Genomic DNA, 23,652 nt, shown 5'->3' with positions numbered 1-23,652 from the left:
TGGGTTGGAAAGTCTGAGTGGCAATGGCTTTGAAAATACTAAAATCCAGTTAACTCAGAAAATAATTTAGGACTTAGCAGTCTTCTCTAAGACAGGCCAAAATCTCTTGCAACAAAACTCTGCATAAGTCTAACCTCCCTTGCTATAATAAAATCTAACTTTGACTTATAAATCTTACAAAATGTTGGTTGTCTTGGCTTTAAAATATTTCCAAAGAAGCAATACTCCATTTGAAGTACTGGTGTCACTGTCTTCACCTGCGTGCATTCAGGGACAAAAGGAAAGCCAAACCCAGAGGTTCTGTCTTCTCCCTGGTGGCATAATAGTAGTATTAGAACATGATCAGTCTTATTAGTGGGAAGGAAGGGAAGAATATACAGGTAATTAGGACTCAAGTGCTCTTCTCTGTGAAAGCAAATAAAAACTCTTCCTGCAGCTAGAGTTGTGTAGATAATGAACATGAAAAATGATTACTGGTAGGAGAGATGAGAAGTAAAGAACACAAACCCAGCTGAAGGGGCTTTGTCATTTGCTATTATAATCTCTCTTCTCTCAAACAGACAGGATTGAGCTGGATTCTAGCATGCACCAGACATAAATAAATGTAGATGTAGCTAACTCAGGGGACACACACACAAAAAAAGTGAAAATTAGAAGAGGATTAATAATGATAGAAGCTCTTAGGGTTGGGGATATAGCAGTGTAGCACAGTAGTAGAACACTTGACCAGCACAAGTAATGCCCTGGGTTCAATCTTCAGTACCACACAAAAAATAAGTAAATAGATAAATAATGATAGAAGCTTTTAAACACCACTCTTTAATATACATTATGTTTTTTGTTGGCTGTGTAACCTCAAGCAAGAGCTTTAACCAATCCAAACACATTAAAAAAAAAAAAAAGAAAGAAAAGAAAAACAAAACCCCCTGAATTGTTAGGGTAATTGTGAGGATTAAGGGAGAGATAAGATGTGCTGGGCTATTTGCCATTACAGAAACTTAAATTGTAAATGTTGGATGGAGCTGCACGTTTTTTAAGATTTTTTTAATCATTATCATCATATTTTCTTATGTAATAAAGTGATTATATATGAGTTGGTGCAAGGAGAGCTGAAACAAAGCTTTCTGTTAGCCTCTCCTTCTTGGGAAATGTTTGTTTCCACTGTGGGTAGATTATCTATCTATCTATCTATCTATCTTGGACAGTGTAAGAGGGGAGTGGGTAACACTCATTAAAAATTCAAATCAAACAAAATCAGGCATTGACCAGCTGGGAAAACAAGTTCAACATACAAGCTTATGAAACGCTTTTCTCGTAATTAAGTGTGGAGAGCTGTGGGTCCTTTAGACAGGTCTCAAGAGTAAGAGATGCCATTTCCTCTACAGAAAAACTAGTAAAATAGGAAGCATGTAGGATTGTAACTTTCACCTTTAGGGGAAAAAATAGGTAAAATAAAACACATTTAAAAATTAATTTACAACCCACAGAACGTTGCTAGCCCCTCTGTAACTTCCCTCTGAAGCTCAAGATGAACTCAGGCAAACTTCCCTAGATAATGATTATTTATAATAGTCATAATTACTCAGAACTCATGTCATTCCAAGATAGTGTAAGACACAGGGTGGGTTGGCTTCCCAACTTCTGACTGTGACTCATAGCTAGAAACATTTTAGACTAGGACCCAGTGTGCATACGGGACCCACACACATCTGAAAGGATAGATTCATGAAATAGTAATTATTCTTAACCATGTTCAGTGTGCTCCTGGTTCTTCTCTTTCCTTAACACTATTCAGTTTCATCTCCAAAAGATGCAAAGAAACCTAGTCATGAGCCACTACGTTGATTTCTCTACCCACGAATGGGTCAAAACCCAGTTTTTTAAAAAAAGACAACCTCAGTCTGCTCCAAAGAGTCCACTTTCCAGAAGTTCCTGCTGCCCTAAGGGGAAGGTTGTGACCACTGATCTTAGGTCTTCTGTTATGTTTGCCAACAACCCTGGCTTAGAACCTTTTATTTTTTCACAACTTCTAGCCCGACCATCCTGTCTCTCCAAGCCAGTGATTTGAGAGGAAGAGGGAAGTTTACATTTGCACCTTCCCAGCCTTGGTCATAACACTGTAACAGCTGCTGCCCGATTCTTATCAGCTGAATCTGAGCCCTGAGAGAGGGTGTTTCCTAGAGCCAGGGTTAATGCTGAGCCTAATTCTTTGTTATGGGTTAGAGCAGAACATGAACTTTCCAAGGAGATACGTATTTGGGGGATGTGGGAAGGAGAGAAGGAATAAAAGGAAGAATGGGAACTTCTTTGCAGGGACGTGATGGTGAGATGCACTTTAAAAAATAATAACCCTGCCTGTAGATTTTATTCAAATGAAGTACCATTGTCAAAACTGGCTGGCACTGGCAATGTCTGTGTAAGCAAGAAGGGGTTCTTGCTATTAATGAGTCACAGTCCAGTTGTTTGAAGCCTGGCTTACCGCATGGTACTAATACTTTCCTTACAAGGAATACCTTTGACTCCTGTGGGGCTGGGGCTGGGGCTGGCAATCCAGGGAGGCAAGAGTTTTATAGGATGAACTGGCCTTAGACCAGCAGAGGAGGGACTAAGAAGGACATTTCAGGCAGGGGAAGGGTGGAGGCCAGAGACCATGGGGGACACCAAGTCATGAGACAGGATTAATTAGGGCTGAGTTGAGACCTGCAAGTAAGGCTGAGCCCTGTGCCTGAGGTGTTGTGTCTTGTATTCTGAAGGCAGTGGAGAGCTAGTGAAAGATTAAGTAGAGGCAATTTGTGTGCTTTGAAAGAGTGGTGTGATGGAAGTGGATCCTAGGTCATGTCAAGAATAGAAGGAAAGGGAGTGAGAAAAACTAGTTCTCCTGCAGTTTGGGGGCAGGCTGACCACATGCTTCATTTTCAGAGTCCTCCCAACTATAGCAACTAAATGGTGGCAAACAAAAACAAACTGTAGTTCAAAAAGTAGAACTTTATTACAGGTAGTTCACAAATAACGACGACAGCTGCGAAACAAGGATCACCTAATAATAATCCACTGCTAACTTTATTATGAAAACAGAAGCCTGAGCTGCTGACTTTTCTAGCAACTTTTGCAAGATACTTCAATCCTTCTAGCTGGCCTTTTGTTCCTGTGTTGCCATGGAGTGTCAATAAGCCCCGCTCAGAATAACCCAGGCAGTGAGCCGAGAGGTACAGCCTGCTTGCCAGCGTATTGGCTGGGCAGGTTACACTGTTTGCCTGTCTCCGTTCTTGGGAGGAGCGCTGGGCTGCTGGTTGCCCTAGCAGCTGTGAAAGGTGTATGTCTCTTGGCTGCCCAGAGTTTGAACCGCTACCAAAACTCGGCTGCCTCCTGAGCATGTGTGGCTCCCGATTGAGCTGATAGCAACTGAAAATAGCCCACTGAGCACCTGTCCCTGGTACAGCAGCCCCTGGCTGACTGCCTTGAAGGACAGTGTGGACTCACTTGGTAGACAGCAGGTGAGGTGCTGAGCAGATTGTAATGATTCTTAGGAAGATCTGGGGACTTTGTCCCTGCTTAAATGGGAGCAAAAATAAAAACAAACAAACAAACAAAACCCAAAATGAAAAGCAGGCTTTTGAGCGGGTCCGTTTGACACTTGCGTGGTTAGTGGGTGGCCACAATGGTTGTGTTTGTACAGTGTGTCCTAAGACTCCATATAGTTCCCTTGTTCAACAAAACAGTGGTCCAATACACTGAGAGGTGTAAGTTTCCTCTTGGAAAGGGATGTTTTCCTAAAAAACTCCCAGATGGCAGCCAGCCATGGTTTGTTGTTGCGTCTGCTTCAGAAAGGGGAGGCATTGAATTAAACTATTTAGTTTCATTTTATACCTGGTCTTTAATCTCCAGGGTTCAGTATATAGTTTCTACAGCGTGTCTCTTTGCAAGGTTATTTCTCAGTAGGCCAAATGTGGGGGTGCATGGAGAATTAATAGAACCATAGCATGTTAGGAGCTGCCTGCTCCCCTTTGGGACTCCTTCCATTTCCTTCTGGACTTTCTTCTCCTCACTGGGCTTGCCATTGTTGGATAGGCTTGGCATGACAGTGTGGATGGAAGCAGGCTCTGGAAGGAAATACTTCTGAGATGACTGGTGGTATTAAAGCTACTATTTAAAAGTGACCCTTCGTAGATACTTGGGTTATCTTTAGGCTGGGAGTGATCTGCAGCTACAGAAGCCAAAGGGAATCTGCGGAAAGTCTTGCCTGTTGCTCTGGCCTGGGTTTGTTTAGGTATTCTTGCCTCCCAGCCAGTGGCCTTGTGACACATCTCAGATTTAGCTGGCTTTCTTCTGCCAGGGTCCAATATGACTGTGGAAGCTGAAAATGGATTGCCATGCCGCAGAGATTGAGACACAGGGATGGTGTGTTTGGAAAGCCAGTTCTAATTGCCAGCCCTCTGAAGAAATGCATTGTGCTTCTGCCCTGAGTGTAGGCACCTGGAGCTTTTCTTTGGACTTGAATAAAGAGGAATAAGCTCAAAATGACCCAAACTCAAACTTCTCATAGTGGCTGTAGGATCTTTATTCTCTCAATAATCAGCCAGTCTTCTTAAATATGTTGAGTTTGGAGTTAATGAGTTCTTTTGGGCCATTTTAATTAGTCTGATAGGGGTAAGAAGATATGTGAAGCAAAGATCAGGTTATGAGGGCTGGCATTACAGTCTTGCAGTCATGGGACTGAGGACATGGGATTCCCTGCTTCCTTAGCCCCTCATGGAGTTCTGGACGAGACAGGGCCATGAGAAGTAGATTGGGGAGTCGGAGATAGAGAAGTAGCAGTAGCAGAAGCTTGGACTGTGCCCCAATTTTTCACTCTCTTTATTTTTTTACTCCCTGTGGTTTCATCTAGCATGGAATGGGCGTAGTCTAGAAATCACCACGTCCCTTTCATTCTCTTTCTCTGGCGTAGGATAGAGTACAGAGCTAGGGAAGAGGGGGGTTTCACTAATTAGGGGCATTTTCACCTTTGGATTTGGGTGCCACAATGCCTAAGGCTGCATTCCAAGACTGTTGTTAAACAAACTGGAACCCTGCCCAGCATTTGAAGGGTTTATCTGTGTGGTTTGAAAGCTTCCGGAAAGGGTGGAGGTGTGGTAAAGGCTTGTGATGGTAACTAGATCCAAGGTTGGCAAACTTGTGAAGGTCGGTTCCTGAACCCCAGAGGAAAGGGTGGAGTAGGGCAGGAGAGGAGAAACAGAGGTGTAGAGCTGGGCTTTAAAGGCCCTGGTGGTTCCTTCTCTGCTGTTCTGCTCTTTATTTAAGGTTTCCTGTTAAACCAAGTTTCATTTCAGAGCCCAGGTAGGAAGCTCTGAGTGGTAGGCCATATACTCCCTGGCTAGCCCAAGGAGACAAGGGAAAACACCAAAAATGAGTTAGCCAAGAGCAATTCCCCTTCCTGTACTGTGAGCAGAGCTTCAGGCCTGAGATGGTGAATAGATGGAAACCTAGAGAAGGAATGACTTTTCTGAACTGTTTATAGCTCACTAGAATGAACTGCTTTCGCCTTCCTTCTGGCTCTGTTATTCTCCCTAGAACTGGAGCTTTGTTCAGACATGGGCATTGCTTGTTGTATGTGGGGAGGAGAGAGTATTTTCTGGCCTATGAAAATATTCCACAGTAGGCAGTTCCCCTCAGTCGTTGTAATCATTTGTTTCTGTGAAGCCTCATTTGGAGAAGTTTAAAGACAAAACACAGAGGGCATTACTTTCCTCTTATGTTAAGGAGTTGCGTCATAGGCATTGCTGTGGTAAAGCCAAGTCTGTACAGCATTCAGAGAATCATAAAAAAAAAAACATGGAAAAGACAGGCCAATATTGTCTTAGGTCATTACCCCACAGTGTTGTTTAATTTGTTAGTCACTTGAACACGGGCTAAATTTTTGGCTTTGAAATAGAAGGTGTGGCTGCTGTAATAGGCTTAATTTACAGGGATTATTTCAGAGACAAGGAGTCAGCCCAGACACAAAATAAACAGATGGCACTTTTTAAATTTTTTCTTCTTTCTCAGCTTCAGCAGTTCAAATGCAGGATGACTTAGGAATCCTTATCACCTTCAGCAAAGCAAGAGAAGAACATGATGTAATTCGCTCTTTCCCACTCCCTGCTGAACTTGCCATTATTGCACTGATAGGGAAAAAAAATGGCAGCAAAGATCAGGGGCAGCTTTTCCTCTGCTGAGCAGCCAAGTGCTACAGGCATCTCTGTAAGCTGACTGGCGTTGAAGGCACTTTTTGTATGTGGATGATCTTGATCACCATAGCACTATGGTAGCCCAGAGTCCCCAAGCAGCCAGCCCCAAAGAGGACCAGCCACAGAAGCCCAGCTGTTCTAGAATGTATTAGAGTTCCTTATTTTAGGAACTCTTGTATTTTAGTTTTTTCTTCTGACAAACAAACAAGCTAACGAAAAACCTACTGTACCACAAAAAGTACTAATTTGCCACACATGGGAGCCCGAGTAGTGAACAGATGTGATGGTACGGCGGGCTTCTCTAGGGAAGAAATGGTTTGCACAGACATGCTGGCCTGGTGACTAAGCCTTGCCTTAAGTTCTGTGCTGACATTTGAAGACTTTATGGGCTCAAGTCGGCTCTGAAAATTAGCATCAGGTCTCTTCTCACCTCTGAAACCTTTCTGTGAGGAGAAAATTCATGCTGTAGCAAATATGCCTCAGGCTTGTACTTCGGTCAGGCACTAAGGCCATGGCTGGGTATGTAATGGTGATCCAGGCAGATGCAGTACCCACCTTCACAGTGCTTGCAATCTAGAGGCAAGCGCTGGGCATTCAATAGCCATAAGGACACAAACCTGAGTTTCCACAAACCTGAGTTCCTGAAGGGGGTTTCTTCTTTACCTTTGGGTGTGTGAACAAAGTCTGCTCAAGGAAATATCATGCAAGGTAGGATGTGCATGGTTGATAGGCACTGACTAGGTGAATGCAGCATTAGAGGTAGAGACAAGCTTTCAGGGTGGAGGGAATTCTATACCTACAGGGCCTTGGATCCTGAACCATGAAGAAGTCTTCTGAGAGTTGCCAAGTACTGAAGAGGATGCTAAACAGCAGGCAAGGATTAGGCTGTTGCCTGTCCTTGAGAGTGGTAGAAGGCAGTGAGAATCAGGCTTATGCAGGTGAATGAATGGGGCTGCCATTTACTGCGTTAGGGAATACTGGGGAAGAGCATGTTTGGAGTGGAGGCATCATGAGTTCAAAATCATAGACATTTTTGTTGTTATTCTAGTTTTTAGCTGTCTGTTTGAATGCCTCTATTCTTTTATAATCCTAGAGTACATTTTCTTCTTGGCTTTACAACTTTATTAAGTATCAGTTTCTTTGATTAAAAAGGAAAAAGAAAGTGAGTTCCCTAAATGAGTGTTTATAATGAGAAAGCATCTGGGCACTTGGGGTATTTAATCCCTGAGCATATAGCCTGCCTTCTTGTCAGAGGATCAAATGCCCTTCACTAGGCATTCCGGATGGACCTTTGTGCTCCTGTCTTAGGAGCAGGCTTGCTGGCAATGAAACCTGGCATTGCAAAATCCTTTCTTAAGCCTTTGTTTAATGCCAGAGATCTCAAATGCTTGCAGATTCTGGAGAAGTGCCAAACTGTGTTCCGGATTAGAAAATGATGGAAGGAGTCCCATAATCTATAAACCTAATATAAACTGCCATTCCAAGTGAATGAATTGTTTAGACGGTTGGAAGAAGGCCAGGAATATTTGGAGCTCCTTTTTTAGCCAATGTAAGTTCTGTCCTATTGGACTTTTATAATTACAATCTAATTACTGCATTATTATATGTGCTACTTTGAGGTAAGACTGTAAAAAATTCAGCTTGTTTCTTTTGCTGACCCAAGGATGGATCATAGCTACAGGCTGGTTTACTTGTAGCATTTGCTCATTTGTCTTGTATGAAAGATCTTAGTGGGAAATGTGGGCTTTTATGCACCATTTAGAATGATAATCAGTTTAAATGCCTTAAAGCATTATACAGTGCATGACTGGGCAGGTGGGAATAGATAAGTCCATAGTATTGTGCCTAGATTGTCGAAGTCTCAAATATAAATATGAATACTTTTACTGTGACATACAAGATTATCCCAGACTATGAACCGTCTTTGAAAGTCCGTGATGCTCTTTGCTCTGCCTCTTCCTCTGCCAGTCTAGGATTAGTCTTAGGGTAGGTGTGTCCAGATGGCAAGCTGAGTATTGCCCAGAACAAGAAAAATCTTTTTAAAGATTTGGCCGTGGTAAACTCCTGGGATTCCCAGCCTGCATCTCTGGTTTGCAGAGCCAGTCCCCATCCTCCCCCACTCCTTGGCCTCCCTCTCTATAGGAGGCAGCCTCCATTTGTGGTCAGAACTTGCCGCCTTTCCCAGCCAGCCCAGGCTGTGAGTGTTTTCACACGGCCCTGGTTCCTGTGATACAAAGGGCATATGGAGCCAGCCATAACACTGAGTAATGCTGGGAGGTGCCTTCTAGAACAAACAATGTGGGTGAGCTCTGCAGAGAGGGAATACCTCTGGCTTGACATTTAAACTACTGAATTATTTAAATGAATGTCAATTAGGTAGAGTAGACTTGCTGCCTTCTGCCAGGGCACTTCCTGGTTATTTGCACAGGCAAGTGTAAAGTACTTCATATCAGATATGGTGCTTCCTGTTTGTGCTGTGGAAAACCCTTCACAGGACACAATTATCCATTCTGTGGTGTTTCTTGATGTATATTATATTTATATCCCAGTCCAAGAGCTTAGAGATCCACACACTCTTATCTGTGGCCCTCAAAGGCAGCCCTGCCCACACATGTTATGGTGACTCCTAAATTTGACAAGACAAACTGAGTCATGGACATTTTGAGGCCTGCTATATTTCTAAGAATTGTGGATACCAGTATCTGGGAATATTCTACCTTGTTTTTAACTTTCTTTGTTGATTTAATAATCCTAGCTCAGAAAATCCTTTTGGCATCTCTTCAGATTTACCCCGTCTGTCAGTGAAATTGCCATGGTGACATTTGACGTGTGTGTGTGTGTGTGTGTGTGTGTGTATGGGGGGGGGTAATTCTTATGTTTTTATGAATTTAGGATCTTCATTTATATTTACATGTATATAAAAACCCATACATGAAGGACTCTGTTCATTAGTTATATGGGAATGTACAGATTAAAAAGATAAAAGTTTGGGTGAAGAGCAAAATGGGAAGGAAGTCGTGATGGTCTTGTACTTTTGTATTGCTAACTGCTAGACTCATCTTATGTTTTTTCCCTGTCAGAGATCAGAGATTAAGTTAATTATTACATTTCATTAGCAGTCATTTTTTCTTTGCTTTTTTTTTTCTATTTTTGAATTTTTTTTTATTTTGTCCTGAGTATAGAAGGTAAGATATGCAAATCCCAGTTTTAGATATCTTGTTGCAAAGAATCACCAACTGAAAGATAGTCAGCCTCCTGGTCTTCTGTACACACTTATGGAAGTATGTGGAAGATCCAAAGACAGTATTTAATAAATGAGTGAATTTCTTTGACTTAGTGTATGGTCCCATGAGATTAAGGCTAGTGTTGCTTCATGCCTATGTACATTGCAGAAGTGGGCACAGTAAGTTGAATTTTACTGAAGATGGTATGTACTTGAGGCTGCTGTCTTCTGGCAGAATTCTTTAGATTACAGTCCACATATCTGCCAGACTCTACACATCCTGTCAAAAAAACTAGAAACCTTAGAAAAGTAGTGACCCTTCCTGCATCTGAATGCTTAAATAAATAGATAAAGAAATGGGGTATATATACTCAGAGAAATATTACTCAGCTTTAAAGATGAGTAAATTATGGCATTTGCCAGTAAATGGTTGGAATTGGAGAATATCATGCTAAGCAAAATAAGCCAGTTCCACAAAACCAAAGGCCGGATGTTTTCTCTAACATGCGAATACTAATTCACAATAAGGCAGGAGGCACTGGGGAAGAATAACGTCACCATAGATTAGGTAGAGGGAAGTGATGGGAGGGAAGGGGAAGGGCTGTGGGGATAGGAAAGATAGTAGAATGAAGCAGACATTATTACTTTATGTATGTGTATGTATGTGTATACACACACACACACACACACACACACACACACACACACACACACATATATATGACTGCATGACCAGTATGATTCTGCAACATGTACACCCAGAAAAATGAGAAATTATATCCCATCTATGTTTTTATAAAAGTGCATGAATGCATTCTCCTGCCATGTATAAGTAATTAAAACAAATAAAAATTTAACAAAAATAATAAAAAATTTCCAAACCCCCAAAATGGACCCCAGTGCAGAAGCTAGTGCCTACAGGTGTGCATTTGGCACCCAGATCAGTTTATCTAAAGGTTAAAAGTATTTCCAATGGCAGGTTAGAGCCCTATCTCTGTGTGAGAGCAGGTGAGTTATAGGTCACTTGATTTTAATTTTTGGTAAGGATCTAATGAGAGTCTCAGCAGATTTAATTGCCCAATTCAAATTGTCTAAATAATTCTAGAAAGTAAGAATCAAATAAAATAAATTAAAAAATACTTTACTTTAAAAAAAACTTGTTCAGCTGGAGAACATGTTAGAGAAACTATTATTGTTGTTATTTTTTTAATTGCTATTTTTTTTTTTATTAGAGCCATAAAGTCTCATTAAGTCTTTGGTAGCTTGGACTATCCATTTCTTTTTCTTTTTTTCCTTGTGGTGCTGGGGATTGAACCTAGGGCTTTGTGCATGCAACTGGGTTATATCCCCAGCCCTGGACTATCCATTTCTATTATTTATTGATTTATTTATTAATTGATTGTGATATTGGGGGTTGAACTCAGGGCCTTGCACATGCTAAGTATTCAGTATAATGCTGAATGACATCCCAGCCCCTAGACCGTCCATTTCTATAGGATCAAGGGCGAGAAAGCCCTCTGTAACCTAGAACTACTTGTTTGCTATTGCTCTTCTTCCTCATGAGCCTTATTGCAGTGGGTTGAGTATGTTGTAATTTAACTATTATTAGTCCACGAATAACTACACCCTTACTTTATTTTCATTTTACCTCTTAATCTCAACATTAACTCCTCATCCCCAATCCAGAGTCAGCAGGCACACTTTTTACTGTGTGTTCCTTAGGTATTGTGGACATCTGTGATTTTTAAAATTTTTTAAATTTTTTTGATATTGGGGATTGAACTCAGTGGTGCTTAACCACTGAGCCACATCCCCAACCCCTTTTTACATTTTATTTAGAGATGGGGTCTCTCTGAATTACTCAGGGCTTCGTTAAGTTGCTAAGGCTGGCTTTGAACTTGTGATCCTCCTGCCTCAGCCTCCTCAGCTGAGGATTACAAGCGTGTATCACCACATCTGGCTGATCTTTTAAAAACACTTAGTTTTTAAATGTTTCAAATTGTATCAACTGTATTATTTGAGTCTTAAGAATATAGTCATTCATTTCCCTGTTGTAGATCACAAATAAATCAATATGATACCATTAACTTACCCCGCCCATCCTTTTCCTTCCAAACAACCATCACCTGTTGGGCAGCATAGTTGGCAGCCCCTCAGTCCAGCTTCATGCCATTCAAGAGTGGTGAGCATGTCTAGACTCCCTGGAAATATTATCTTTCAACTCTGTTTTGGCAAGTGTAAACTTTTTGCCGGATTATGTCAGCAGATATATATGTTTCTTATCCTCATAGAAATAGATTGGTGCTGGAGTTTCTTTTGGATTTCTCTGCTCAGAGAAAATAAAAACTATCTCTTTGCTCATTAAATTTTTTGCTCATTAAAAATGTCTGAGGGCTCTTGATTCTCAGGGGTGAGACTGGTGACATACATAGCACTGTCAGCGGCTATTTTGGATTTTCTGCTTTCAGGCATGTCTTTGCTTTTTGGATGAGCCCCTTGTGGTTTTCAAAAGAACTAGCAAGTCAATTATAAATAGAAGGCTGTGTCTGTGTGTCTGCATGCACTTACTCTGTGGGACGAGGCACCCACATGACAGTGGGCAGTGAACTATTTTTCCACTTCTTTGAAGAGGGAAGAAGAAAGATTAAGAACACTTTTCTCTTTTTGAGATAACCCACATCTCTACACACACCCACACAAATCTGTGTAAATGAACTTGACATTTCAAAGACCTCACCTTAAGGTCTTCTCTTGAAAGCACAGCCACCCGACCTGTTATTTTAAGAAAGAAAGCAGTTATCTTACAGACCTACAACTGAGGGTTCAGGGATTAGAGGGCAGCCTGTCTGTGCCAGAGATCTTTGGAAGGTACTCTGCAAGCTGAATTTCCTTATATTAATGGTACTTTGGTGAAAGTAGCCTTGGCTAACTAATCAGTGGTCTCTAGTACTTGGCTGTTTATATTGTATCCTTTCTTTCTTTGCCCACTAGTGGAAACTGTTGGAACAAGCAAGTTCAAACTAATCATTCCAACAAGGGAGGGGAAAAGAGTGATATGAAAAATGGAACTGCAAATGGGTGTTTTGAAAAAGAGACAATTAGGAGGTCTGATTAAGTGTACTTCTGTTACAATGCATTTCTGTCTTTCCTTCCATTGTAACCTGGACTCAACAGGTGCGGGATATTCCTTTGGTCCTACTTGTTAACCTTAGTGTTCAAACATTGTCCCATTCCCTTTGTCTCCTTGTGCCCTCATCCTGGATGCTTGGTGCCCGCATTTTTTTTTTTTTTTGACAGTTGAAAATTATGCAGTGGCTCTGAATTCTCATTTTGATCAATGTAAAAATGTGAGTGTTATTACTATAGAAAAGTTAGTCTAGGCATCTAACTGGAATTATTGATAACCTGGATTTATAGCTATAGATTGCATTATGCAAGAATAATTCTGAAGCAATCATGTTCTGAAACAGGAAAGTCAGTATTGCTTATTCTACTCATCGATGAAGGTTTTTGCAGCAGGAACTGGTGTTAATAGCTGTCATATATTTAGGAACTGTTTTGGGAATAAAGTTAAGGTGTTGAAAATTGTGTTCCAGCAAAACATTTTATTTGGATGCAAAAACGGGTATAAGCTGAAGGTAACATGGAAGCCACAGGGAGAGAACCTCCTTGTCAGAACTCCATGGACCCGTTTCAGCTTATATAAATGCATTCATAGGGTGAGAGGTGACTATTTGGTAGTTGATCAAGTGATGAGGCTATGAAATGTGGACATAATGGTGATGACTTTCTGCTCTGTGAATGTGTTTGGAATGGTCCTGGAGAAACTACTGTTGTTCCCTCTGTGGGAGTGAAACCCAGACAGTGATCTCTTTTTTTCCCCATGCTTTTCTCTCCTTTGCAGATGAGAAGCCTAAGGTCAACCCCAAACTTTACATGTGTGTGTGTGAAGGCCTTTCCTGTGGGAATGAGGACCACTGTGAAGGCCAGCAGTGCTTTTCGTCACTGAGCATCAACGATGGCTTCCACGTCTACCAGAAAGGCTGCTTCCAGGTTTATGAGCAAGGAAAGATGACCTGTAAGACCCCGCCATCACCTGGCCAAGCCGTGGAGTGCTGCCAAGGGGACTGGTGTAACAGGAACATCACGGCCCAGCTGCCCACTAAAGGTCCCCATGCACTTTTCTATTTCTAGATTAGTGTTTTGTTAGTAGTGTCCTGATCTGTTTGGGTTAAAGATCTTTGCAGCCATGAGGCTCTCCTCCTACTCTTTGAACCAAGGTGATGAGCCATGTAGAAGGTTGCTTTAGGTGAGGAGGAAAGAGGCATGGCCCTTTGGAATCTCAAAGGAGGATGGACATATTTGAAAAAGTGAGTAAAGTGACATCCACTCTGGGAAGAGATTGACCGATCAGTTCTCTTTTTAGGTCACCTCCAATGGGTGTACAGCTCTCTATGCCACTTTCTGTTAAGGGGCTGTGATGTCTTTTATAATTTCTGAAATAATTCCGCTTAGTAAACACTCATCTCTAGGCCACATGTGTAGGGAAGAAGAAACTGTGCTTGAGTGGAATGCTCTTTCCTCTTTATGAGGAAGTTGGCAAACAGACTCCCTAACCTCCTCCCAGATCCGATTCTCCAGCTATGGCTGAATCTAGAAGCCAGATGAGATTTCTCACGAACCCTGTAGTTTATGTGGAATCTTGTGTATTCATTACAGATTTCCTATCTTCTGGAAACCAGGGCTCTGAAACTGTTTTCCCATTAAATGAGCCCCGGACTGTCAATCCCCTACAAATATTACCATAGACTCACTTCAAGCCAAATTTATTCTCTTAATGCATAGTACATTTTTAATAGGTATAATTACTTAATTTTGCACTCATAAAAGAAGAAAAAACATAAAAGGTAGAGTAAGAGATACTACTAGGAGTATTCACTGCTAGAAATAACCAACAGGAGAGTCAGAAAAACAAAACAACTGATAAGGGATCACATTACAGAGATTTGATGTTACAGTGGTGACCTGACGGCAGACACAAAAGGTTCAATTATGGTAAACAAATAGGGTTGAATAATAAACGGTTTTAAAATGAGAGATCAGATATTTAAAATATTAAAACTGAAGGGATACTTCTCTTGCACTGTGAGTTAAATTTTCATTAATCGAGTGGAAAGACATGAAGAAAGGTCTGCATTCACAAAACAGTTATCATGTATGAAATTCCTTGTCTGTAGAACACTCTGCTAGATTCTAGTTTAACAGAAGATTTACTTTCTTTATTTAAGGATTTTCTAATCTGAGAGGCTACAATATTTATGATTCAGTGTTGTATTTAATTACTTTTAAACTTGATCATGCAAATGACACGTACCATGGAAGATTGTGTACACTAAGTCATTGTTTGGGCTTAGAAAGTTAGAGAAATATACAAAGGAAGTTCAGCTTGAGAGTACATTGCTGAAGGGGCCGAGGACATGGACACAGGTAAAGCAGATGTGCAGAAGGGCTGGACTTATGACATAATGTCATAAGGGGTCTGATTCAGAAGTGAGTGTTGTTTGGGGATCCTTAAAGTATGGACCTTCACTGTCCAACCAAAAAAACAAAAAAATTGATTTAACTCACTAGGCAAGTGGAGATCCATTGTGAATATCTGCATGTGTGATAGGTAAAATGTTTGAGTGAATGCACCAGTGCTTGAATGGGTACTGTAAAAATGTCTGGACGAGGGAGTGAATCAGTGAATGAATGTTTGAGTAGGTGACTAAATGCACAGATGAATAAATAGCTTCTGAGACAGGAATCGTGCTGTAAAAAGATCAATGAGAATTCAGCAGTAGACATTCTCAAGATATATTGAAGAAAGAGCACAGATAGGGTAATTTGGTTTTAACCAAGATAGCACTTTCTCACAGGGATATTATGGTATAGTGTCTGTCTGTAAGGGCATCTTTATATACCAAATCCAAGTAAATAAGAGTAATATCAAGATTTGTGTAGTACTTTACATTTTAAAAACACTTTCAAGCACATTAATTAATATAGTTGATTCTCAGTGGAATTTTTTTCAAACTCCAATTACGTCTAATTGAATGATGGTTTAAATGGCTGGGCTATTGGCCAGGTATTAAGAGAAGTATCTTAGTTTTAGCACTTTGTGTCTTGTGAGACTATGTGGTCAGGATCTGGAGCTACTTGGTTATGGTTATGCTAAGTAACAAGGAAACAGTGATTCTGACAGCCAATTACCCTTTTCTCCCCCATCTTCAGGAAAGTCCTTCCCTGGAACACAGCATTTCCACTTGGAGGTTGGCCTCATTATTCTCTCTGTAGTGTTTGCAGTATGCCTTCTAGCATGCCTGCTGGGAGTGGCTCTCCGAAAATTTAAAAGGCGCAACCAAGAACGCCTCAATCCCAGAGATGTGGAGTACGGCACCATTGAAGGGCTCATCACCACCAATGTTGGAGACAGCACTTTAGCAGTGAGTTTGTGACCCCACGGGGACTCTAAAGCACAATAAAGATGGCTGAAGACACTTCCATATTTCTGGCATGAAAAGCAAACAGTGAATGGACACACATGCCATTGGTCACTTATTTCCTAAGCAAGCATATGGTAGCATTTGTTTAGTCTCCCTTGCATGAGAACATCCATTTTATGTAGATAAAGTAGAAGTAGAGAAGAGGATTTTTTTTAGTAGATTGTTTTTTGTGGGGGTAAGGGGTAAAGAAAAAGGGACAGAGAATGGTTGGTTGCCTGTAATTTTGGAGGGCTTAGAGTTGGTATTCTGTTACTCTATTTTTAGCGGTAAAAGTGCTTTTTAAAGGAAGCACTTTTGATTAATATTAAAAATCAATTTCCCTTGAGATTATTTCAACACCCTATAATTTAAGACTTTAAAACTTGACATCCAAAAAAGCAGCTATTAAATTTTTCGTGCTCTTGTACTGCCCCCTTGTGGAGTGCAGTCATTTGGTTAAACAACTGTGGGCCAGTAGAAACCTGTGCACCACATACGGAATTTTAAATTTTAAAGTAGCTACCTTAAAAAGGTAAAATAAAACAAAAGAGTAAAACAGGTGAAATTGATAGTCTGTTTAACCCAACACATGTAATTTTTATCTTTTCAACCTATAATCAATAAAAATGATTGAGATATTTTAGTTTCTGAACTAAGTTTTCAAAATCTTATGTGTATTTTACATATACGTTTACTCAGTATGAAAACCATTGTGTTCATACATTTAATAATCACTTTTGTATATTTTTAATGACAACATTAGTAGTGGCTGCATTCCTTAGTTATTTTTAAAATTTCATTTTGTTAATTTTTTGTACTACAGATTGAACCCAACAGCATTTAACCACAGAGCCACATTCTCAGTCATTTTTATTATTTATTTTAAGACAGGGACTTGCTGAGTGGCTTAGGGCCTTGCTAAATTGTTGAGGTTGGCCTTGAACTTCTACTTCTCCTGCTTCAGCCTCCTGAGCTGCTCGGATTATAGGCATGTGCCACTGTGCCCAGCGTCAAATTTTAATTTTAAAGAGACTTTAAACTTTAGAAAAAGAAGATCATTTGCTATAAATAGAAGTTTACCATAAAGCATAAAAGAAAAATAATTAATACTATTTACATGGATACTGTGCTATATCTGATACCTACTTTGAAAAGGGCAAAAATTTATGGTACGAAAGAAGTGTGAAAGACATGCAGTACCAATAGATTCTTTGTCATAATCCATTGAATTGAAAGACAATCAAGGCAATATCTTTCTAATGTGATTCAGTGTTATTTAATGCCATGCCTGTATATTATCCAGTCTCATCTAGCATTAAGTCTTCCTTTGCTAGAGACAAGCTTCAAAGGGCCTGATAGTTCTGCAGTTAGGCTTGCCCTGCAGCTTCGTTTTTTCTGGAGACATGTATCTTCAACAACAGCAGTTTTTGTAGCACCAGGTGGTGCACCTGGACAACTGCAGGATCCACCTTACTGAGTCACCAGAACATGGATGGTGGCTGAATAGGCAGGAAGCATCTTGCCTTGCTACCTGCCCCATCCCTGGGCTGCCAGTCAAGTGTACTTTTTGTATGAAAAAGGGGCAAAATAGCCATTTGTAGCTTTCCTTTACCAATCTATTTAAATTGTATAGAACTAGGAGAAGAGGAAATAATGACATTTTGTTTTGAAAAGTAGAGAAATACAAATTTTCATTAGAAATTTACTCAGAACTCCATTCTAAGCTTTAAGGAAAATTAAATGAGTTTATTGAGTTAGCAGCAAGAAGATGTAAGGATGAATCCTGACAGAGCTTCATCAAAGCAAGATTCTAAAATAGATTAGTCAGAACTTTATTCCTCAGAGCTGCTAACATAACTAATTATCAAGGGTAATAATTGAAATATCTAGTAGTATAAATTACCATTTAAATAGCTTTTAGGATTTTGAAGGAATGAGAGTACATGCCAAAACAGTCTTCTGAACTCAGCCATGTCAGTTGACAGCATATCACGATATAATAACATAGAAACCTACACAATTTTTAAAACAAATTGTCCTTATTGGTCTATATACTTGCTTATTTAAACAGTCTCCTCCTTGATGTGATTCAACAAAGCATACCCTCACTTTACCACTTACCTATGTTGAGAAAAGAAGTCTTGGGATCCCAGATTAAAGGATGTATTTATTAGTCTTTAGTTGATTTTTTTTCATCTATAGCCTGTATTTAGAACTAATATTGTGCATTATGAAAAAGCAACACATTTAATTTTAGCAGTTTAATTTTCAGAATTATTGTTCTTAAAAAAAATAGTTGAATAGACGGGAAAAAAACCCAGCACATGAACTCTACCTCATCTACACTTATTTTCTTGTTGATTATCTTTTTTGTGGTTTTTAAGGGTTCTGAATTTCTTCTGTTGGATATTCAGCTTTTGGTAATTTTGCCGATCCACAGTACTTTGCAGTGGTTCTCAGAGAAGTAAAGAAGGTGAAATTCACAGAAATCGATTCATTGCTTTAATAGGGCAGCTGAAATGTTTGAAAAAGAAAGTCTTGGAGAGTGTTAGCTCAACATTACTGCAACCTTACCACCGTCACTGTGGGCACTATATTATTTATTACAGATAATCTACATCTGTTACCAAAAGACTTGTGCTTGTTGGTTTATGCTGACAATAAGAAGGGAAACTATGAATGAACTATCTAGGAATCCTTTTGCCAACATATTCATTTGCAGGAGTCAATTTGGGACCCTGGCTTTGTGTTTTTATTGTCTCGCCACCCCACTCCAATTTGTGATTCACATTTTTTAAAAAATGAGAAATAGGTATTAATTTAGTAATCCTTTTATTCCTCACCCAACTAAAAGGTAACCTTATCCAGGGAACCCATTCCTGCTTGAGTGAACCAAGTTTAATCATATGGTTAATGAATGGATATTTCCATGGCCAGTGTGAGAGTTGTTTGTTCAGACTCCCAATTTGTCTGTTCCTAATTAGACTTTCTTGTTAGTATGGTAGCTAACGTGGATCATTTGATAGATAGTTTGTGAGCAGAGCAGAATATGGTAAGTTATACCCAACTCTTGGAGTTGAAGGGATCCTGTACCCTTCTTTTCCCATCTGCTAGTCTTTCTCTGTTTAGTCCTGCTTCTTAAACCTTTTGATTTGCGTCTTTAGATTTGCCCAGCTTATTTATGTATTTTACTCTAAAACTCTGGGTGTCAGAAAGGTGCTTATCCTTCAGGAAAATCTACCAGGCATCAGGAAGAGGGCTGACTTCTGGTTTTTCATAAGAAATGAAACCAATCCTGCCTCTGGTGGAGCTTTGCAGGCAGGCCCATGGCCATGTGCCCAGGATTGCCACTTTCCACATGAGTTACAGCAACATGTTTGTAACACTTGAAACCAGGAGCCATCACTCAGTCATTTCTTTTTCTCTGTCTTAAACCACAGGATTTATTGGATCATTCGTGTACATCAGGAAGTGGCTCTGGTCTTCCTTTTCTGGTACAAAGAACAGTGGCTCGCCAGATAACACTGTTGGAGTGTGTCGGTAATTCCCCGCCCCCTTTTTTTTTGGGTGAATAATAGGTCATGTTAGCTGTGGTGGTACAAGAAGGATAGAACTTGCAAAGTCTGCTTCTGGTGCTTATTGCTTCCTTATTAAACTTAGGCAATGTCACACATGTAGCTCACTGAACTTCAGGAGGCGTGGGATGGTTGTAGCTAGTGTAGAGAACACCCAGTCAAAGTTTTCATTACATGTGAACCCTTTGGGATGGTGGCAGTGCTTGAAAAGTGAATTGATGATGACTGTCCCCTACTGCAGGTATGGAATGATCCAAGGTAAGTCAGTATTTGGATAGTGAAGTTGTTTATTGCAAGTCTCTAATCCCTCTCAGTCTCCCCTTTTCTTGAAAAATAATGATAAATGGGTATAATTATATGTCAATTGAAAATTTAAAAAAAGTGCTTTTAAAGGTTTTTAAAAAACCGAAATTTTACCAAAGGTACTTTTGTAATTCCTTTATTTACAATAGCTATGTGCATTTTTATGGCCTTTCATTTTCCCCATATGGGAACATATTTTTATGTTGATATAATCACGGAGCATGATTTACTTTATGCCCACTTTTTAGATTTAAGCTCTCATAGCTTTTGTGTATTTGCATACATCAGAATTAGTCTTAAAGCGTTTCTAAGAATCCACTGGTTGAGTTTACAGTACCACTTGAAAAACGATTTTGCACATATTGCTTCTTTGTTTTGAGTTCTCAGAATCAATTCCCAGGAATTGGGGTTTTTTTTTTTTTGGTCAAAACTTGTGATTAACTTATTGTTTTATATTGTTCTACAGAAAAATAGTGTAAAACGTTTTTTAAAACTTTTTTTTCAATCCTGGAACTGAACCTAGAGGTGCTCTAGCTTTGAACAATATCCCCAGCCCCCCCCCTTTTTTTTTTTTTTTTAATTTAGAGACAGGATTCACTAAGTTGCTGAGGCTGGCCTTGAACTTGGAATCCTCCTGTCTTAGGCTCCCAAGTAGCTGGAATTGGTGTGCTCCACCATGCCTAGCAAATGCCTTTTTAAAGCCCTAATTTTTGTTAGTTTTAACATGGGGTGTGTGTATTTGCAGAGTGCATGATGTTTTTCATTGATTACCCCTTCAGATGCCATTCAGGGATGGCTACGGTAGTGATAATGGCTTAGTACCACCTCTGCTTTCCTCCCAGTGCTCAGGGTTTCTTTAGACAGTTTGGGGTGCCTGTCCTCTCAGCCTTTGGGGAAGTGGCTGATTGTCATCCACTGCCTTGGCAGTTATCCTGTGGGTTTTCTTTCTTCTTGTTTTCATGGGAAGAGGGATACCCCAAGCTCAGGATTAGAAAAGAGGATCCACAGAAGTAGGAAGAGCAGTGACTGCTGACTGAGGACATGGGTGATGGGCAGCAGCTTTGTTCACTTTTCTTTAGTTCTGCAGCTATCATAACTGTCTCCCATTGTACCTGTCTCCTGCACAGCAGACTGAGAATAGAGCAGGTAAAGCCAGAAAAACCCCAGATGTGCTCGTTACAAGCAACCAGAGTTGTCCTCTTATACTTACCAGCATCCTGTTTGATTATGAACCTGTGTGTCTGCGTAGTGGTGTGAAGGCAGTGAAGGGGGATGTGCACCTGTATCACCTACCCTCTATTCCTATCCTGGCAGAGATTAGATCCAGAGTCTCAACGGCCAAATAATATTGTACCTTTAAAAATATAAATGATTTCTTGTTCTATAGTTGTTCTTCAGCATTTTTTTGCGATAGTGTGAATTTAATTTTTACATTTTGTTGGGTTGGTGCTAAAGATTTAATGAAAGCAGTGATGTGCATTCGTGTGGTACAGCTTTGGATAAAAATATATGTGATAAACTGCATGGGTAGCGTGTTATCATTTGTGTTTCAAAAACCACATGAAGTTGGATCAGGTCAATAAATGCCCAAATTTTAGGTACCTTGAGAATCTCCTTTGGGGGCACATGGCCAGGGCTTTTGGGAAACTCCACTTTTATAGGGGCCTTCTGCGTGTGATTGCTTTTTCAAAAAACATTTGACAAAAGCATTTGAAATTCATTGAAATTGATTTCTATTTTAATTTTATCTACCCTTTTTTCTTGTGGAGGAGAAAAAAGGAAGGATTTGAAGTGACTTTATGTCCACAATTCTTTGGGCTGTTTTTCTTTCCTTCCTAATGAAAGAATGCAGGTAAAGGGCAAATAAAAATACAAAATGGAATTGTAGACAGGAAAAGATTAGCATATCATTTTTCTGGCTTCCGATTTTGTAGCATCTTTGCTCTAGCCCTGGTCTTAAGTTACAAGTGCTGAGCAATTGCTGTGATTTGATTAATAGAATTCTGTATTAAACAGTGTCTGTTTAATACAGAATTCTATTAATTAGACCCAACAGTGGCCCACAGTGAGCACCTATTGGCCTCTTTTAACTTTATTTTGGATTAATCATTGGGGTTTCATGGGAACATTGGTTCCTCGGGAGTCTAGATTTAGTGGTTTTGAAGATATTTCAGGGGTGTTGCTTAGACAGACCTGGGCTGTCTCCATATTTGAGTTCTTCCTCAATGGTTTAATTTTCTAGCCAGGGACTATATTCCTGCACTGCAGGTGGTTCTGTAGCTGCTTATTACAACCCTGTGATCCCAGCCACCACTTGCCTGGGCAGAAATCCCCACTCCCCTGTAAGTTGTATCTCCTGCCTCTTTGTTGCCCAGGCTAATTATACCTTGTGTTGATGCCCATAGTACTGAGGTAATTACCTCCTCCCAACCTCCCTGATCACCCCTACCTGTAATTAAAGAGAATGTGAACATGTCCTTGACAACTGACACATATATGGCTTTGGCAGGAGGGGACTATAGACTAGACAGGTCAGACCCCAACTAATGTCACTGTGTTTTTAAAAATGTATTCTCCAAGTGGTCTTTTCATGCAGGGGTTGTCTAATAAATAAATACCCATGACCAATGTCAGAAATCAAAACGGTTGTGGGATTATGTGTTTAAGATTGCAAATCCTCTTTAGAAACATATCCTCCACCAAGAAAGCCTGTAGGGATGGTGGTTGTGAGGTTGACGATCTCCTATGTACCTTGTGTTTTGTTATCTTTGTTTCTAATCCGCAGAACACACATCTTAAATTTAATATTCTTTTTTGTGAAAAAATGCATACATAAATTCAGATTTGTATGCTTAGTAAATGCCTACGGTGATTCCGTAAGAAGGAGCCATCGTGGAAGCTATTAAATTCAGCTACACACATCTTTTTTTTGGCTTTTAGCACAACATTGAAATCTAATAATCCATACCATGATCTAGATTTTAAGAACTTGCATATGTTTTTGAAAGTCATATGCATTTTATGCCTTTCAGTAGAGGAATTTAAATTTAAACGTTGTAATTAATAGCAAAGTGTACAATGCAGATACAGATGACAGCTTATTATCACTTTGGGTAGGGCAGATTCCATCCACCTTTTATATATCTTCACAGGCAAAAGGTTGTGGTATTGATATTCCCAAATTGAGTTTCCATGGCAAGTAATGGGAGGGATTGAATTGCAGACACTAGGTTCACAGGTGTGTTCTTAGGAGTCAGGCTGGCTGCCTCTCCTGGGTCACCCTCCAGCGACTCCTCTTTTCTTTTCCGCAGGGAAAGGCAGGTATGGTGAGGTGTGGAGGGGCAGTTGGCAAGGGGAAAATGTTGCCGTGAAGATCTTTTCCTCCCGTGATGAGAAGTCGTGGTTCAGGGAAACAGAATTGTACAACACTGTGATGCTGAGGCATGAAAATATTTTAGGTAAGTACAAGGATGCCCCTCAGTTAATTGTGTCTTAGGAGAGGGAACTGGTGACATTTGCCCTCTCTCTTTTGCTGAATGTGAATTTGAGAGTCTGTCTTGAAAAGTAGAATAGGGAGCCTCAGCATTTATATACTGTTTAGTTTTCTTTTAACGCCAATTTCTTGTATAAATCTGCAAATAAGTTAGGTTGTAAGATTCTCTGGATGATGAAAAGGAAATCCGTTATTGCTCATTCTTATTCCTACATCTGCAGATCGTTATTTAAACAACAAAAATTTGCCCTGTATTGTTCACTTCAAGGCTTCATGGGTTGTTCTACTTACCCCACCCTTTTTGAATATT

At 40.0% G+C, this 23,652-nt stretch overlaps 1 protein-coding gene across 4 annotated transcripts in view; it reads left to right on the top strand.

The window, feature by feature from the left end:
- Positions 1-23,652, top strand: part of Acvr1 (activin A receptor type 1) — an 89,844-nt gene that overhangs the window by 44,872 nt on the left and 21,320 nt on the right. For all 4 annotated transcript variants that reach the window (XM_015479200.2, XM_015479199.2, XM_048812297.1 and 1 more), the window contains 4 exons: positions 13,352-13,615; positions 15,721-15,932; positions 19,412-19,511; positions 23,161-23,307. In XM_015479200.2, coding sequence (XP_015334686.1) covers positions 13,352-13,615; positions 15,721-15,932; positions 19,412-19,511; positions 23,161-23,307 — 723 coding nt within the window. The remainder of the gene's footprint in view (positions 1-13,351; positions 13,616-15,720; positions 15,933-19,411; positions 19,512-23,160; positions 23,308-23,652) is intronic.

Source organism: Marmota marmota, unplaced genomic scaffold (genome assembly GCF_001458135.2).
Source record: "Marmota marmota marmota unplaced genomic scaffold, marMar, whole genome shotgun sequence".
Classification (NCBI taxonomy): domain Eukaryota; kingdom Metazoa; phylum Chordata; class Mammalia; order Rodentia; family Sciuridae; genus Marmota; species Marmota marmota.
Note: the sequence above shows the minus strand (reverse complement) of the source record. Positions and strands in the feature narration are given on the sequence as shown.